General features: G+C 45.9%; 3 protein-coding genes and 1 pseudogene across 4 annotated transcripts; 1 reads left to right on the plus strand and 3 right to left on the minus strand.

Moving 5' to 3' along the window:
- Positions 1–367: 367 nt before the first annotated feature.
- On the minus strand, positions 368–4,085 carry LOC128275458 (MICOS complex subunit Mic60). 2 transcript variants are annotated; one of them, XM_053013959.1, is made up of 6 exons: positions 3,904–4,085; positions 3,432–3,586; positions 3,123–3,322; positions 1,862–3,058; positions 1,618–1,638; positions 368–1,494 (listed from the first exon to the last, which is right to left on the minus strand). In XM_053013959.1, exons 1-6 carry the CDS (start codon positions 3,946–3,948, stop codon positions 869–871), a joined length of 2,244 nt encoding a protein of 747 aa, XP_052869919.1. In that variant the 5' UTR covers positions 3,949–4,085; the 3' UTR covers positions 368–868. The 2 variants fall into 2 exon arrangements, with proteins under 2 accessions (XP_052869919.1, XP_052869918.1); XM_053013958.1 differs by lacking the exon at positions 1,618–1,638.
- A 207-nt stretch (positions 4,086–4,292) lies between these two features.
- Positions 4,293–5,089, plus strand: LOC128270046 (uncharacterized protein CG5902-like). The gene is made up of 2 exons (XM_053007448.1): positions 4,293–4,581; positions 4,662–5,089. The coding sequence occupies exons 1-2, from the start codon at positions 4,293–4,295 to the stop codon at positions 5,087–5,089; spliced, it is 717 nt and encodes a 238-aa protein (XP_052863408.1).
- A 290-nt stretch (positions 5,090–5,379) lies between these two features.
- On the minus strand, positions 5,380–6,373 carry LOC128270047 (uncharacterized; annotated as a pseudogene).
- A 4,603-nt stretch (positions 6,374–10,976) lies between these two features.
- Positions 10,977–13,451, minus strand: LOC128273315 (B-cell lymphoma/leukemia 11A-like). Its single transcript, XM_053011255.1, has 2 exons — positions 13,056–13,451; positions 10,977–12,259 (listed from the first exon to the last, which is right to left on the minus strand). Exon 2 carries the CDS (start codon positions 12,199–12,201, stop codon positions 11,413–11,415), a length of 789 nt encoding a protein of 262 aa, XP_052867215.1. The 5' UTR covers positions 12,202–12,259; positions 13,056–13,451; the 3' UTR covers positions 10,977–11,412.
- Between the last annotated feature and the right edge of the window lie 4,503 nt (positions 13,452–17,954).

The following is a 17,954-nucleotide window of genomic DNA, read 5'->3' on the forward strand; positions in this document are numbered from 1 at the left end:
ACAAAATCAGTGGAATCTGTAGAACGTTGAAGGGATTATCACAGAAATAGGAAATGGCTCGTGCGCGATCAACAAGCTTCTGCTAAAACAGTGCGTGTTTTTGTGCGAACCCGGTGCGATCTGGACACGTCAAATCTGACAGCATCTGATCATCTGACATAACTGACAGCATCGCACCGGAGTTTCTTTGATAATTATGAATTTAGATCCGTTGAACATCCTTAAAATACTATAAACCACCGTTGATTCTAAATTAATCTTTCGATAACTTAGTTCTTTCAAATAAGTACAAACAAAGAAATACTGTTCTCGCAGTAGTTCAATAAGACAGAAACATGCAATGCGTTCGCAATAATGCAAGTTGTAATGATTTCCTCATTGATTCTGCTTTATTTTCCGAAATAAAGGTAAGGTAAATCAATTTCACAAGACCAATTTAATTAAATAAGTTCTTTGCACTTCTAACGTCTTTCATGTTGCCAACGGTGTTCCAAGGCAGGTGCGGGTTCGTTCGTTCTTTAACCGTTTAGGATATTTTCTACAATTACGCGTTTATTTCTAATTCTCGAAAAGACCAATTGTTGCCAGGGGTTTCCTTTATGCACTTTAGATACAATTGTGGGGAAGCGCGCTGAACAGCTGTTTTGTAAATATCAAGTTTTGTCCCCTTCGAAAGCCGCAGAATACCCGAATATGATTTGCCTTTCTCACAGTTTGCAAGCTGAGAGGGGAAACAAAACTGCAACCAGCACGAAACACAAACAACGCGAAGTATCTTCGCAATTGTCACGCTAAACAACCGATCCGACAGTGGTAGTCATCCTTATTTTGAAAACAGGGCACAAGTAGCAACACAGGACGGACCGTCTTACAGGAATCGAACACCACTGGCGGCGGCGTGTGCCATTAGCGTACTAGCAGCTTGTTGCGTTTCAAGCAAAAGTCTCGCTTCGTTCAACCAATCCAATGCCGCTTTCCGCGGAGCTCCTTGCAGCAGGTTAACGTACTGTACGGTTTTAACTAAATCGCCACGTTCCAGCCAGTACCTGGCACGGTTTAGAATGTCGTAGGTGTCCAGTTTGCTGAAATCAAACGGTTTGTTCTCCAGCTCGTCCTGCGAGATCGGGTTGTCAGGGCGGGCTATTAGAGCAGCTTGCAGGTAAGACAGGAAGTACACCGGCAGACGGGCACCTTCGGCGGGCACGAGTGCCAGCCGGCGGGAGACCTCTTCCACTTTGATAAACCGTTCACGGAGCGCATCCTCCGGATATACACCACGCTTGAGTGCGGTGTCTGGAAGAGCCTTCAGCACCACACTGACCAGTTCGTCTCCTTCCGCCGCCCGGGCAACAGCGGCAATTTCATCCTTAAGCGGGCGCAGCTGATCGCGCCACGATTTACCGGGTTGACCGCTGCGTATCGAAGACCACAGCGATTGGCAGGCACCCCACAGGGCTTGCGCCTGATGTGCACTCTTCTCGGCATCGGAGTGCTCTGTTAGGAATGGAAAGAAACTTGCATTAGTCCTCGTATCACCGTGATTTTCGGATTGGACCGAATTGTGATGAATTGTGCACAAGGCTAAAAGGTTATTTGGATCATGTCAAGCATATATACCTTTCATTTCAGTATCGATCTCTGCCGTTGGTAAACATACGGTTTTTAGCACGGGGAAGATGGAACACATTCGAGTGAGTGAGTTAGTGATATGGTAGATGGTACACATTCGAAGATGGAAATGAAACGGGTTGGGACGGAGAACAGAAAATAAAAGGCATACACAGAAAACCGTTACAGATACACACAGAACACAAAACGGAAACGTAGCTGCCGTCAATTCGATGGAACGAATCTAACTTACCGATCAGTGCCTTATGAATGCCTTTCAGTTTACCGAGCATGGCAGCCAACTGCAGTTTGTAGGAAGCCTGTTCCGTGGTTATTTTTTCGTTCAATTCACGTTGGAACTTGCGTTTCATTTCTGTCTCCTTCTGCGCGAGGGAATCCTTCAGATGGTCGATGTGGGCATCCGTTTGGCGTTTCACCTGGTCGCGCAGTTGTTGCTCAAGCTCGGCACGGGCACGCAGCAGTTTCTTCTGGTTCTGCAAATTCAACTCACGCCGCTCCTTTGCAATTTCATACTCGAGGCGCGCCTTGACTTCCTCGCTCTGGTCCGAACCACGGACGGCTTCGAGCGCACGGCGCAGATTTTGATCGCCCTCAATCTGCAGCTTCTGCAGCTCTTTCTGGTGCGCAATCACCTGCGTGTAGGCGTGCAAAATAAACAGGTCCAGCTCGTCCTTGGCTAGGTTCAACTTCTTCTCGGACAGATTGATGCCCGGGAACAAAGATTCCATCTCGTCCACGAAGTAGTTGCGGGCCGCTTCGACACGCTTCCAGTACTTCTCACCGAGCGACGCCAGATCGCGGGCAGCGTAGACTTCCTCTTTCGCCTTCTTGAGGTGCTCCAGGTACGCGGCAATGTTCTGTCGAGCCTTATCCTTGAGTTCGTCCGAACACTTGATCTCTCGGCTGCTCAGCAGCGTATGCAGCTTCTCGATGCTATCTTTCGCCTGCTCGGCAGAATCTTCTGCCGCTTTCAAGGCGCTATCTCGGGCACTGGTGCGGTTTCGAAGTGTTGTCCAGCTCGACGTGTCCAACTTATCGACCGAAGCATCCACCACTTTCTTCACCTCTTCGGTGTAGTTCTTCAGCACCTGCACCGCTTTGTTATACTCTTTGATGGCGATGGTAGCGGCCACCTCCACTTGGCTTTCCAAATCGCTAATCGATTTCGGCACTTCCTCACCAGCGACCGACAGAGGCACCCGGTTGGCGGAAACTTTCGCTGCAGCGGGTGCGCTGGCCGTTGCCGCTACTTTGGCTGTTGTTGCAGGAGCAGGACTGACCACCTTTGCGGGAGACTCCTTGGTAGGAGCTTTTTTCGGTTGTTCGGCAACCTTCTCGGACAGGTTGATTGGTTCCGGTTTTGGCAGTGGCGGTGAAGGAACGGGAACGTGTACCGACTTGGATCTAGTGACTGGCGGCAGGTCCGGTTCTACGGTGAGCAAGAAGAAACGTTAGAAAACAGAAACTGACCGCCAGTTGAACAAAACATTTACTCTTTTCTGCTTTCTTCTCCTCTTCGCTGCCACCAAAGAAGCCGGTGATGGTCGAAGTGTATTCCCCGATGGTTTTACTAATGTCGTCCATCTTTTTCGACACCTCGTCTAGTGGATTCGTTTCCTGAAGTAGCATCTTAAGGACCGGTTCCAAAGCGGGAACGTTTGTAATTAGCATCTTCCGGAATTCATTATCGTACCTACAAAAACCAAATCACACGTAGCTCACTCAATCCGATGTGATAACGATTGCATTGTGGCTTATCTTATCGAAAGTAGCCAGGATTGTTGCACTATGGGTTCACTCACTTAGCGTAGGTGACGACGCCTCCTCCAATCAGAATCGGTGATAGCACCACCAAGACCTTGCCGAATCCTGCCTCTTGAAACGGTGGCAGGTTGGATCCTCGCGCGCCCCCACTGTACCATCGTGTGCTGGCCGAGAACAGTTGGGCGGACGGTCGCTAAAGTGAACGAACGTAGAAAAAGGGCAACACGCATGATTAGATCACTGTTCGTCACCAAAATAAACACTCTGCTCCAACGCTTGACGCAAGCCGTCGGCGATGCTTGGCGTTCGACGGTCCTAATTGCATGCCTTTGCTGGTTCCGCCCGGACGCACAGGCACCAGAAAGGACATCTCGGCAATTCAGTGTCCACGCACGCACCACACTCGTTGAGATGCAACGATAGCAAAGGAGCAGTATCACTGCTGCATTGCCGAGCGCTATGACATAACACAATCTTTTCGCATCACCCCAACGTTTGATCAAAACCTACTTTCGAATGGCTTACGAGCGCCTTCTGTAGCATCAAACGATACATTTTGCTGCAGCAATTCTGTCTTCTTGGACGTCGAGAAACGGTTTGCACGCTGCACCCTCAGCAGTTTTGTCCCTTCGTCGAGCGGCAGAAAATACACCAGCTCAGAACCACACAGCACCTGATCCGGACACCGCAAACCTAGCGAAGAACACCAAAGAAAAGGGGGATCCGTTTGACAGAAAGGCATTGCGCGAATGAGACGGAAGATTTTTTGCCACAAACACCGCGCACTGTCACTTTTGACAGCCGGCCGTACTCTGTGAGCGACTCCTTAGTTCAACGCATATTTTCAAAACTATGCTGTGTATTAGAAGAAAAAAGGACACCAGGAAACCGCCAACAGAATGTCCTCGAATTGCTGTGGTACGAAAAAGCAGAAACTAAACTACTACTATTGTTCCACCTGTGGCACAAGTCAAAACGGCCGTTTACAGCCATCGACGATCATGGCAATGTCCGATATGTGCTTTTACTGTTTCGAGGTACTGTACCGCGAGCTGCACGACCTGGAAGAACCGCGCACGCCAAGCTTCAGCAACGATCCCTATCCTCTTTTCGTGAGCTGGAAAATCGGAAAGGATAAGCGTTTACGTGGCTGTATCGGTACCTTCAGTGCAATGCGTTTACACTCAGGCAAGCCTCAAACTTTGTGTAGTTTCATGTTTATACTAAAAATTAAACTGCAATTTTCACCACCATACCGCCACGTCCAGGACTTCGAGAGTATGCAATAACAAGTGCCTTAAGAGATTTCCGCTTCTCGCCAATCACTCGTGATGAAATTCAAAGACTGACCGTCTCGGTGTCGATCCTGCAGGGCTTCGAGGAGGGCCGCGGGTATCTCGACTGGACGCTCGGCGTCCACGGTATCCGCATCGAATTCTATAATGAGCGAGGCTCCAAGCGTACAGCAACCTTCTTGCCTCAAATTGCTACCGAAGAAGGCTGGGACCAAACACAAACGATAGATTCACTGTTACGAAAAGGGGGCTACCGTGCACAGATAACGCCGGAAACTCGTCGTTCGATTAAGTTAACCCGCTACACATCCCAGGAGTGTCACATGTCATACAGTGAATATCACGAAATGCTAGAGAAGCAATCCCACTACGATAGCCAGCTGGTTAAGTTGCAATGCTAACGCTGCACAATTTTGCAGCTATCCGCACGATAGGGATGTAGAGACCGCTCAAAATAAACAAATCAGGTCGGCTCTATTGTATTGGACCGCCCCGTATTTTCAGTTTTTATTCAAAGCTTTACATGACATAATATTATGAAGTTGTCATCAAGTACTGCATCAAGTTATCCGTTTTGTAAATACAGTCTTGAACTTGAATGTCCTAGGCGCAAATTGGTTAATATGGAGGAAATAATCAAACCCTCTGATATCGAGAACATTCGTGTGGTGAGATTCGTTGTATTGTTAATTTATGGGACACTCAGCCACGCAACACACTCACCAATCTCAATCGTAAAATAGTTGCATAGCTTTTCAAATTCTCGGCTCGATATGCGTGTATGTAGATTTCGAAGTGCTAACGCACGCAACAACTGGTTTCGACTAACGTGACCCACATTTTGAGGGTCAAAATTTTTAACAGCGGGCGCAGTTCAAGTTTCTGCATCGCTTTGGAAACGATTGTTCAATCATCAAACTTCAGAAAGTTTTCGGAGACGTTTCGTCTGCCGGAAAGTGCCGGCACGGCACAAGTAAAGGTGCCTTCTCCAACAACGGTTGATAATCTACTTCAGCTATGGTGTCACAGAATCGCTTGTAATCCGTCGTCGGATTTAGTGCAGTTCGAAAGTATTGGCAAAGCAGTTTCGTCTCGGTAGAAGTTAATTTGATTCCACCCATGGATAGACCCCTACAGAACTGATCATCCGTAATACGATGGTGGTTCAAGGGGTCAAATCCCTGCATGAACTCAACTAAGCGTAAACGGCGGTGTACGGTTTGTGCTTTTACTTTGGCCAGCACAAGCGCAATGTCTTTCTCCCGGGGCTCTGGCACAGGTGGCTCGGGCTGTCTATTGATGTATTCCTTCAGCTTCTGGTAGATTAACGATTGTTCCGCATCATTCGTTCCCGTCACACCGATATCTTTCAAAAATTGTGCATAGCTAAAGCCTTGGGCATCACCGTACACCTGGCACAGGAGAAACGCTTCTGCGTCACTAATTGGTATCCTACTCATAGCGAAAGCTTCCGCAGCCTGACTGTACGTTGTGTGACCGTTTCGGTGGACATCGAAATCCTTGAATATGGTATCGATCAATATGTCTTCGTTCAAGATTTTTACTTTCAATTGAGTCAGAAGTTTCCGACAAGCCGCTAGCTCATCTAGAGAAGCCTGACACTTTCCCAGCGGCGGTAAGTTCCTCACAGATTCAGGAAGATCTCCGGTGATTGTAACGTCCATTGGAAAATCGGCAAATACTCGGTTGACTTCTTCGACAAATAAAGTCCATCTGATTTTGTTAGGATCCGTTGGAACGGCGTATCGGTCGCACAGCTGATGTATCTCTGGTTCGTGCAATGTTAATCGATACAATGGCGAGAGCCCAATCACATCCAGGCTGCGAATGAATTGACTTCGGCTAATCCATCCACAGCGCAACGGATCATGCTGTTGAAAGAATTCCTTTATGCGTATCCGTGAATTCCAAATATACCGTTGAATACGACGAAGCAGTTCTACCATGCACATATCCTTCCGTTTCGGTTCTAAGCACGGGTGGAAGGCTTGTCGCTTGCTAAACAGTTCTTGCATGGAAACCGAACCAACTTCGGGTCGATCAATTTTCGGCAGGTGTGTTTCAATTACGTTCGGTGGGACGGCGCTATCGTCCGTTTGGCGATCAAGTGCTCCGTAGCGTAGATCCAAGAAGCGAAACAATTGATCGATCTCGTCTATAAACGAATCGTAGTCGAAACGATGGCCATCGAGCGAAAAACGTTTCACGAATAGATCCTTGTCACGTTTGGCTAATGTAACGCCAAGGTAGTTCAGCACTCGGAAAGCGTATCGTAAAGTGCAGAATTGTCCACTGCGCGTTGCAATGGAATAGTCTTCGAAGTAAGGACGTAATATTTGCTCGCGGTAGCGGAGAGCCTTTGCAATCGAACACAGCATAAGTGACAACATTTTGTGCTCGTGTACCGAAAGGCGTTTCGATGTGTTCTGCTTGCGCTCGAAGTCTTCGCCGTCTTCACATTCCGAGAACAAAGTATCACAAAAACTGCTGTACGATGTTCGACCGGCAGCATCAGCGAAATACAACGCAATTTTACAGATTTCTTCCTTGCTTAACGCACCGTGTGTGTGGCACATGATAAAATTTGCAAACTGATGTGTGGGAATCGATCCCAACAGACAAGTGTCCGCCTGCCGCAGGAGATGCCGAAGAGTTGGAGCGACAGGCAACAGTAAAGGCCTTAATTTTTCACAAATCGTCCACACATCGATCACAAGATTTTTCTGGAGTAGAAGAGAAGAAATTTGATCAGATATTTTTTGTATTTATTTGGTTTAAAAAACTACTAACCTCCTTGTTGGGATGCGTTGAGCATGGCATATATTTGTCCATTTTCAGATTTTTGCGTTCAGATGGTTCGTACCGAACAAAACGGGAAATCTATTCTCCTGCGCAAAACTATCAGAAAAAATATGTTGGAAGAAAATATCTGAGAGTGGCAGTGACTTTTTAATGACGCTTGCTTTGATGATCGACGCTTGCAAAATGACTCGAATTCAACAAGCCATAGGAAACTGTGAGGTGTTTAAACGCACAAAGCAATTTGGCTTATGGCTTGTTTGGTAAGGGTTTGTTTTATTATTTGAAATACATTCGAGAAAAGTAGTTTCACATTAATTAGAATTCACCTTGCACGGGAAATGATGTTGTTTGCAGTACTGTAGCGTTAATACACACACGCATTGACGACAGTCGACTACTACGGTCTGCTGTCTATTGCGCTATAATAATGTTGCTGGATGCGTTTGGCCCTTCTGAAGCAGTCCTTCGCCTGTTGCTGAGCGTTAGCTCCAAAACGCTGTCTTCGGATATCCGCCCGCACATCCGTTCGGCTTATTAGTTTATGTTGTATAATATTCTTACATCTTACAGATTCTATGGTACTAAATATGGATTTTCCAAAATCATCATCATCAACAATATTTCATAAATTCCCTCAAATAAACCTTCACTTACTAGCCCTATTATTCCATTAGCCCTACTTGCACGGGGATACGCAAAGCATACTCAACCACACACAAGGTCAATGACGCCATTTCACCCCTTTGGGCTTTGTCTACTCACGTTCGTGTCAAACATTTATGTTGCTCGTTACTGTATTTGTTTTCATTTTACTCGCTAACTGACATTTTCTACTTAGCGCTCCAGAAGCCACTTATTAATTTGCTTTTCTGTTTCAGGGGAAACCCACGACCCGTCTTTTCACTTACAGTAGTAGCACATTTGCATTGTTCTCGTATAGTTTTGATTTTGTTTCGTTCGATAGAGAGTGACACGTGCCACTCTGCCGGCATTATGAACGTCCAAGGATTAAAACGTATATTTTTCTTGCCTCTCGAATTGATTCCTGCCATGTGATGTTACTTATCTGCCTAATCATTCACACGAACGCTCACGCACATACAACCGAAGTAACTCAGAGCTGGGCATTGACTTAGAAACCCAACAATAGGGATAGAATCCGACGGTGACGAACCATTAGGGAACGGTTAACATTTTTTTTTAGTTGGCGTCACATTAACTCTCATTAATAGAGTCACAAGAAATGTCCATTGAGTGGTGGTTTTTTTAATTTGGCTTGTCTTATATGTTTGCATTTTCGTTGATCTCTATTGGGACTATAACGTGCATTTCGATGTTGAGCACACATCACAGGACAAAGCAAAACTTTTGCTGTTAAAATGCATAGGCATAATTTTACGAAAGACAGGAAGGTTAGCGATTCACATGTGTTTGTTTGATGTTGGGCAGTTTGCTTTCGCAATGGCGAATATAAAACAACATTTGAAGATTGTCTATAACCTTAGCCCCAGATTGAAGTTACTAAATTGAAGGCGATGATTTGGCGATGGCGATGATTCCACACCATTCAAAGTGTTCTAAAACCAAAACTATGCCGAATATCGAATACTGCGGAGCTGCTAATTTGCCATATGCATCTGATGCACAAAGTTAGACACTCAGAAATATGCATACATACATTCACGCTACCAACTATGCATCTTTTGCGTTATAGAAGACTCGGACTCCTAGAAGAACAATGACGATCACAACATGTACGATAACACCTCACTACCGTCTGCCATTTATCCTGATGCACCCAACACTAGCTTTAAATTGCCTTTTGCACTACGCCCTACAACGATCTTCCTGTTTATATCTTTTGTCTTGTCTCCTCGGTGCGAGGTCTTTTTGTCTTGCCCGCGAATGAGGTTCATAGTATCGTTTGTCTCGATTTTTATGTATTCTTTTTTGTTGTTTTTTATAAACGTTTCACATTGTTCACTACTAACGACAAGTCTTTTGTTTGTTTGATAGTTACTGCTTGTTTCTATTGTTCTGATCTGGTTTATCGATTGATATTTATTTTTTCATATATGATCGCACATGGAGTCGGAAAAGTTTTAACAATATAATGTTATAATTATTGTATAGTCATAACTTATCTCCCGTTCTCTGCATATTCGATTGTTTCCTGATTCATTTTCTCCTAGACATCTCTTAAATTGAAACTGCTGTAGTAAGCAGCATCGCTTGACAGACAAAGTACATTTTTCCATTATCATGATTGTGTCGGAGGAAAGAGATATAGTATAAGCCGATTTATTTGTGTCTTCATACATGGACTGTATTTGAACCACATGGACGATATTTATAACCGATTACGATTGAATACTAAAATCTGAATACGGTTTACAAAATGTTGTTTAAACTATGAAAGATGTATGGAGACATTCCACTGCAACCTGATGTATATAGTTGAATTGAAATTCGATTCATGGCAAATATTGAAAAGAGATTGGTTTGGTTATTTGTAAATTGTTTCTATACGTTGTATAATTAGTAATTGCGAAACCAAAACTAATGACAGAATCGATGTTAATGTTGTTATTGTAGTGCCAACACATTATAGCACACCACCGTGCCACCAGGCCACCGTGTTGTGGTCATGAATTTCAAGATTGATGTTAAGCGCGAACTGATGAAGTGTATGAAACGAAGCAAAACCTACAACGCTCGTAAAAGGGTAGTTAGCTTAGGGCTCTGTCAGTTGTTAGTTAGGAATAAAGTGTATTAGTAGTGAAAAATTTCTAAACTAGATATCAATGAATTCTGAAAAGTAGGAAGAATGCTTTCTTCATTCAAATAATCATCGTTTCAATTCACTAAGAACCGCGTCGATATGCACAGCCCATTCTTACTGCAGCTCTTATCAGGATTAAAAACATGTTTGCAATGAAATGGTACCTTTTTCTGTAGTGCCAAAATGAAAGGAGATACTTTAAAAACACTTGAATGCAGATAGCACAAGACGTGATACGAAGCAATTTTAAGGGCAAAATACGATACTATTTACTGTAAGTGAGTTTAACGTATATATAAAACTTAAGCCGTAAACTAACGCTACATCAACCATGATAAAATTATAATATTTTGTATAAAATTACATAAGTATCTAACTATATACAGATTAGTATGCATGTATGTATTTAGGAGAATGCAATTAATAGTATGTGGCAAGTATCACAATGCTTAACCTTCAAATGAATATAATATTAATATTTCAACGTCGTTTCCGTAAATCTTCATGTTTTGTAGGTGATAGCAAATAAGTTAAAGTATTAGTTGTGGAACAATGTTTATCTTTTCCTCGAAGTCGAACTAGGTCGCCCTCCTGTTTGTGCTTCATTGGCATACCCTCCGGGCTCAGAGCACGGAGTTTAGTATATGTTTTCGTTTGATTCATCAGCACATCATATTGTGACGACAGAGAAGCTCCCAATTCGCTTATAGTTAGAACGTTAGAGCCACATAGAGTAGCATACAGTTGAACAGTGTAAAGCCATGCGAAAAAGTGCCAACAAAATGAGTCATTATTTATTGAATTGCACAAACGAACTTCAAATTCAAGTACATACGAACTATGACTTATTCGATGGAAAAGAAAAACTATCTTGGACTGTTGAATTCGTTGACATATTCCACAAACAACTGGAACTAAGTTTTTGGCTCGCTGCTGAGCACAAAGTCCATTTTCTTCCAAAAGCCGTTGCAAACAGCGCCAAACTGAGCGGAAATTCAACTAAGGAACACGAGACTGGCTGTACATTATTCCGCATGGTCCAATGACCCAACACGATCGTGCCTGTGCGGGCTTGCGAGCGATCTTTGCACATCCTACACAGAGTCGATGGTTCTGACTCTACGAACATTTCTGAAAGTGGCCAGCGCCAGTCCCAGGCGAGCTTGGTGATTCGTCTGAGCTACCGGTACCACCTTTCGTCGTTCGCTCGTCGAAATGCACCACCTGATTGCGCTCCCTTCGCTCGTCCGTCCACCGCTCGTCACTATCCGCTGCCTCCGGATCGAACACGAGCGATCGCGGTGAGGTAGGTTCGCGGAACTTACCACCTTTCATGTTGCTCTTGCTGTTTTTTTCACTCACAGCAGCCTCATACTCACTGCCGCCCATTATTCGACCTTCGCCGGTATTGTTCATGTCTAGCAGCAGCTTCGTGACCTTCTTGCACTTCGTCATGTGCTTCTCCGCCCGGGCCTTCTCTGTGTATGTCTTGAAGCACTTGTGACATTTGAACTTTTTCTCCACGATCTTTTTCTCCTTCATCGGTTTCAGGTTTTTCATGTGCTCGAACAGGTGCTTCTTCAGTTCCTTCTTCAGTTGGAAGGGTTTCTTGCAGAACAGACAGATGGTATACCGGATGGTGACATCTAGGGGTGGGTCCGCGCTCTCGGCAGGCTCGTTCAAGTCGCAGCCTTCCAGTTCGTCCAGGGACTCCGAATCGGAGTCGCTCAGATCACCCAACGTTTGCAGTTGCCGTTCGATATCTTCCGTGCTGCCCTCGTGGTGCAGGCCACCACCGACAGCACCGCCAGCGCACGGTGTCAAGTGGCTACCGCTGCCTCCTCCAGCGCCGCCGCCTGATGCTCCGCCGGAAGAGCTGAGGTTTCGTGAGGCCGAATTTTCACTCATCGTGTAGCCGTAAAACTTGGTGATTGCGCGGACGTTTTGTGTTCCACTCACAAGTGTCCTATGAAGCAAGAAAAGGGGAAAGAAAATCCATCAAAGTTCGATTCGAAACACATTATCATAGGCCGCCAACGTGCGCTGCTTTATCGTAGACACGATCAATCCGTCCCTTATCACTTTCCGGTACAGATGCACTTGAGAACGATGAACTCAAAAAAGAAGAAGTCAAGCACCCGTTGTTGCCACACAAGGGAGCTAGAAAGTGTGTATCTCCTTTATCGATGGGCAGCATATGAGACACGGTGAGGCCACCACAACGGTCAGAAGATAACCGATAGGACACTTTCGATACGAGGGACGACAAAAAAAGGCAAACATTTCCGTGAAGGTGTCAAAATATAAACATAGAATAGATGCTGCGACATTCCCCAAAAGGTGTCGCATCACGTACGAAACCGCCACACATACGCACACACGCACGCACTGGTTAGTCGTGAGTCACGGAGCCAATATGCTCGGGAGCCCGTGGACACAAGTGGCGAGGGACGAAGAGGCAACCATCGGACTCTGCACACACGCAAACGCCGGACACGCAGGAGTGTCAACACAGACGACCATTAGCATACGGTTGCTTCGATGGGCGGCCGGAAAGGAGAAAAAGTTTGCCGCTGCCCAAGGACAGCGCCCATCTACATGCTGCTTCTGGGGGTTTGTGTCCCTCACCAAAACATTGGACTGCGCGCAACTGGTCGCACGCCAAATCTGTCCAATGCGTGATACGATGGTCAACCACTGATGTATGAGTTGAGTAAAAATGGATAATTCTCCTCTAAAATGCTATCAAATAGGATACTTACGACGCTTAGAGCTACGGACGCTGCGAACTATGTGCGGAAGTGCTCCGTTTGTCTGCCGGCGGATGGTGGCCGGTAGTTCTAGAAACGAGGCCGTAAGCAAAACTCGAAACAGCTTGGATCGTTTGCGTTTCGTTTAATCTCTCATGGTGTCCGAAATAGTGCACGGCAGACCTTTGAAGAGCTATTGCACCCGTGCGAAGACAACGGAAAGGCCCCCTGCCGGAGCAGCAGCCATACTCTTACACTTTTTCTTCGAAGTTTATTGTCCCGTTTCGCACTCGGCCGAGGGTTGTTCGGTGGCCACTTTCGGGTGCTAACACCTACAAAGTAGGATCCACTGCTGGCAACAGGCCACGGTACACAATCGACAGCACAATCCTTCGCCACAAAAGTAAACTAAACTCACGTCCGAGGATTTGTACGTTTGCGAACGCTGCACAGAGAAAAGGACACACAACAAACGATGCACGAAGCGCATATAACAAGAAATACTATCAACAGCAAATTATCCAGAATATTCAGCCGATTAAATCGTGTCTCGATTTCTGAAGTTGACTTTTTGACTTGTCGAAGAGTTCACGCATACACTGACACTACGCTGCACAATATTTCAGCAAAACTTTTCGCTGTCACTTTTTAATCTGAAATATTTCAAACTGCTCAAACTCATTTCATTTTATTTTTCAAAATAGCCGTGGCTAATTGAAAACGGATTGAATAATTATAAGGCAGTTGGATTAGCTACAAATCCTATTATCTACTTAATCCTTGGCAAACGGCTTAGTAAATTTTTAGGAATAAAATTGCAACAATCGCTTAGAAGACTATCATTTAGACACTAAAGTTTAACTTGTTTCTTCACATTTTAAGCTTATAGAAGTGTAAATTAGGTTAGTAATGTTGTGACTGAAGCAACCTTTTTTTATAAAAAATATCTGGGAACCAACAAATACAGCTGACAGTACATGAACTTGAGAGAAAAACTTTAAGTTGGACATTATAGTACGCGTACTTTCCAATAATTATAAACAAACATTTAAAGTTTAAATAGTATTAATTGGAGGGTAAAGGCTGGTAGAATAATGTGCCCTGAGGCCCCTCAGTATACATGGCGGAACATAGCTGCGGTAGAGTTCAACTATTGCTGCTTGCTTTAGGATTCGCATCGAAAACTATATAACAATATTATTGAGCGATCCATAGCAAATGCTAAAAATGTTGTTATATTTTGCATAATAATTATCTGTTTTGCCATTTCCGGAAGCGAATAAATGCATAATCATATTCTATCGGATAGCAGCTCACCAATGCCCCATGTGCCAACATGTGCCTTGCTTTGACGTCATCGTTCTGAAAGCTCTGCTTCGCCCTTTGTGTACATATTTGTCAGTGCATCAGAAATTCTAGCCAACGGCAGTGTAGGTGGTGGTTCTTTCGAAGGCTGCAGCGCGGGCGGCATGTGTCCCTCTACGTTACGCTTATTATATGCAATTACGCTCGGCGTTGGTATAGTACCACACATTGAGCGTGGGCAGAAGAGTGACGAGTTTAAAGCCGGGCGGATGTAGCTCCGTACCGCTTGAAGGCCCGAAAACGCCCGAATGCATTCGGTGACGTCTGATAACGCCTGTTACATTGCCATGTTGGCTGGGAAGCCATTTAATATTTTATTCATGTTTTCTATCAATCTTACTCACACTTCGGCCTTGAACTGTATGTTGGTCTGTTGAGAACATTGACTGTCCAGATGAAGTGATGGCGTAGGAGAACACGGGACCATGAACACGTGGTGCACGCGTGGTTCCACCTCTTAATCGAACTTAAATTTTCAATAAACGGTTCAAAAACAAGAGCATAGTTTAGCTTTATTCCCAACATCGCAACTAAGCGGTTAATTATTCACGTGGATTATGTTTCAACTCCAGCTAAACGCTTAATATATCAAGCCGAGGAAAACACGTTACATAATCCGATTGCATAGAGGGAAATTTAGACGCCGACGTTGCCCTTTTTTTCGTTATTCATGAATGTCTGTGGTGGCCACTCCAGGACTATTGGACGGAGCTTTTAGGTGTTTTTTCTGGCCGATTTCATTTCGACGCTTACTTTTGGCGCATGTTTATGTGGTCACAAGATAGATAGAGAGACAGAAAGAGAGAAGAGAAGCTGAACGTGCGTCATGTGATAGTGATGGTAGTATGTGGAGTGGTGTGCGTTGAGCGGTGTTGCTACGATGGGGTGTTGGATGGACTATTCATTCATACAAATCGGTCATCGGGAACAGCCAAACGTTGGGGCTCACGGCAGCACGAAGCTCCTTAAGCTGGTTTAAAAAAGCTCCACCAGTTATTTTGACTTCGATTTATGACACCGAAGAGACACACACTCACACGCGGCCAACCGAATGTACTAGAGAGAGAGTGTATGTGTGTGTGTCCCGCTACTCACGAGTAGATCACCGACCGCCGACGGAAGCTCCGCAAAGCGAGCGAGAGCGAAAGGATCCCAACGACGAGTTTCCTTCTGTGTGGGGCCCCAACAACTTCTGAGCACGGAGTGAAAAGTGGTTGACCTGAGTACCATTCCGGATGGTGACTGGATCGGTTCGTTTCGTTCGTCAGTTCGTCGCTGCGCTAGACTGAGGCTGCTGCTGTGGGGCTGCTGCTGAGGGCACATGTGCGGGCTACGCTTCAGAACAAGAAATTCTCCGTCTCAGAAGACATCCTTGCGGTGGGGCGATAGCTGTTCGTGAGCAGTGCAGCCGACGGGCAGCCACCGCAATCGAGCAACGGGCTCGATTGTTCCAGATTCGGAAAAGTTCTACGAAAAACCCCACGACACGACAAGCAACACAGCGAAGCACGGCGCACACCCAGCGCTGTGCCGTACCGTGGCCGCGCTCGAGCAGGTTCCAAAGCAATAAAATCTCACGCCGCAGCACGCAGCACAACAAACAATTGCCAGCAATTGCCGAGTGTATTCAGACCGTGCAATAGGTCTCCGATTGTTTCCCACGAGGCCGGAAATTGTTCTGGGGCTGAAAACGCGTTTAGCTGGTCCTCGGTTAGCACAAACCAGCGCTTCTATCCTTTAGTCCTTTTCGGAGATGCTACCCTTGATTTGACAAGTATTTGGTCGAGATAAAACGTATCCACGATCGGGTTCTTCGACCGAAAAAGTTTCTGGCGATTCTGAGCCCGCGGTCGGTGAAGTGCGCGCGGTGTGGTGCTCTGTGTTTAGTGCCTTCGAGCTGGCCGTGGTTGTTGTTGCGATGGAGTAGAGCGCGAAAGAAAAAGAAAGTTGTGAACCAAAGTTGTGCCCAGTGCTGCAGGTGTCACTCTGCTGCGTCCTGTCCCGTCACCTGCCAGAGTCCACGGATTGTGTGTTTTTTTGTGTATGTTGTTGCGCGGATAGAGTGAGCGAGAGAGAGAAAGAAAAAAGAAAGCAAGTCGTGCTAAGGCTCATCCTTTTCGCAGCAGCTACACAGTGGCCGTCTCGATCGTCTCACCTTTTGACCCCTGCTCGCCGCCAGGCAGGTAAGACTTACGCAAAAGGCCCCATTTTCCGCTTGGCGTGGCGTGAGTGGTGTGCGTGTGCTGGGGACGTTCTGTTGTTACATAATGCTTACTTTGAATTCGGTTGCCGTTCTCCGCTCAATTTGGCTTTCCTGAGTTCCCGACGTGCAGGACCTTCGGCCGTCGATTCTCACGCCGTCGTCACCAGATTTTTCGCTCGAAATTGTGCAAACGACACCTCGAGATCTCAGACCTATAGTACTACTCCACATTCGGGTTCCGGGCTTCCCAGGATGTCACATCCTTGCCACCGTTCAGGATTAACACCTTGGGTCGCCGCCACTTTCACCGCCGAATCGTAAAAGGAATGTTATTTTTGGATCTACTACTTGTCCCGAAGAGAATGGTGGAATGGCGGCTGTAACCAACCGTATCGCCCAGGTGTACCCAATTGTTTTAGTAAAGTACGAGTAGCGTTTCGTTTCAATTGAGGGGTTCAATCTCTCAGTAGTTAATATTTAGTTATAGGTAGTTAATTAATACGCAATCGCATCATTTCGATGCTCGTAGACACGTGTCCAGAAATTGCCGAAGGCCAAATAGTACGCAGACTTTAACAAAGCTCATCTTTCGTTGCGAATTTCGTTTAAGGACGAGCCACTATTAACGGACGGATGTGTATTTAATTGTTTCATCAAATCGTTGCTGGCTTTGCACTCATCCGAATAAGCAGTCCCGGGCTTTTTGGGGCTGATAAATTCCGTCAATGCCAAATCGCGCCGTTATTGTTTCAATTAGAGCTCCTACCAGGAAAACTTGGGAAAGGCTATTTGTCCTAGCTTCTGATAGGGCGCATATAGACAAACGTGACGAAATGTAGGCTGTACCGCTCGCCTCGCGCACGGAGACGTTTATGTGTTTGCTTTATCGATTGCACCAGCTCTACCAACTGGCAGCGGCGGTTCGGTTCACACTCTCGAACACGCTGGAGTTGACGCCGTGAGAATGGTAGACCGAACGACTAAATTCTGTCACTAGTGGTCGCACACACACACAAACCGATTTAGGATTGCTTTTTGCTGCGTTCTGATCGGACGCACTTACACATACACGCTCTTTCTCTCCTCAGTTCTTGTTCTCTCTTCAGGGGAACCGTTCAGACCCCACATGATGTGTGTGTATAGAGCCTCGAAAGCTCGACTCTCACTGACCGCCCCCAAAGGACGCCGATGGAGCTCACACATTAAAATGGAAGGCAATGGAAGCCAGGTTCTGGGTGACGCTTCGCACGCTCAGGTGGCCCGCTTCCTTCGCTGGCCGCCTTACGGTTCTGAGCGTCTGCCAAACGACTGCCTTACATTCATGGTCGTTGCCGCAAGAGATT

Source organism: Anopheles cruzii, chromosome 3 (assembly GCF_943734635.1).
Source record: "Anopheles cruzii chromosome 3, idAnoCruzAS_RS32_06, whole genome shotgun sequence".
Classification (NCBI taxonomy): Eukaryota; Metazoa; Arthropoda; class Insecta; order Diptera; family Culicidae; genus Anopheles; species Anopheles cruzii.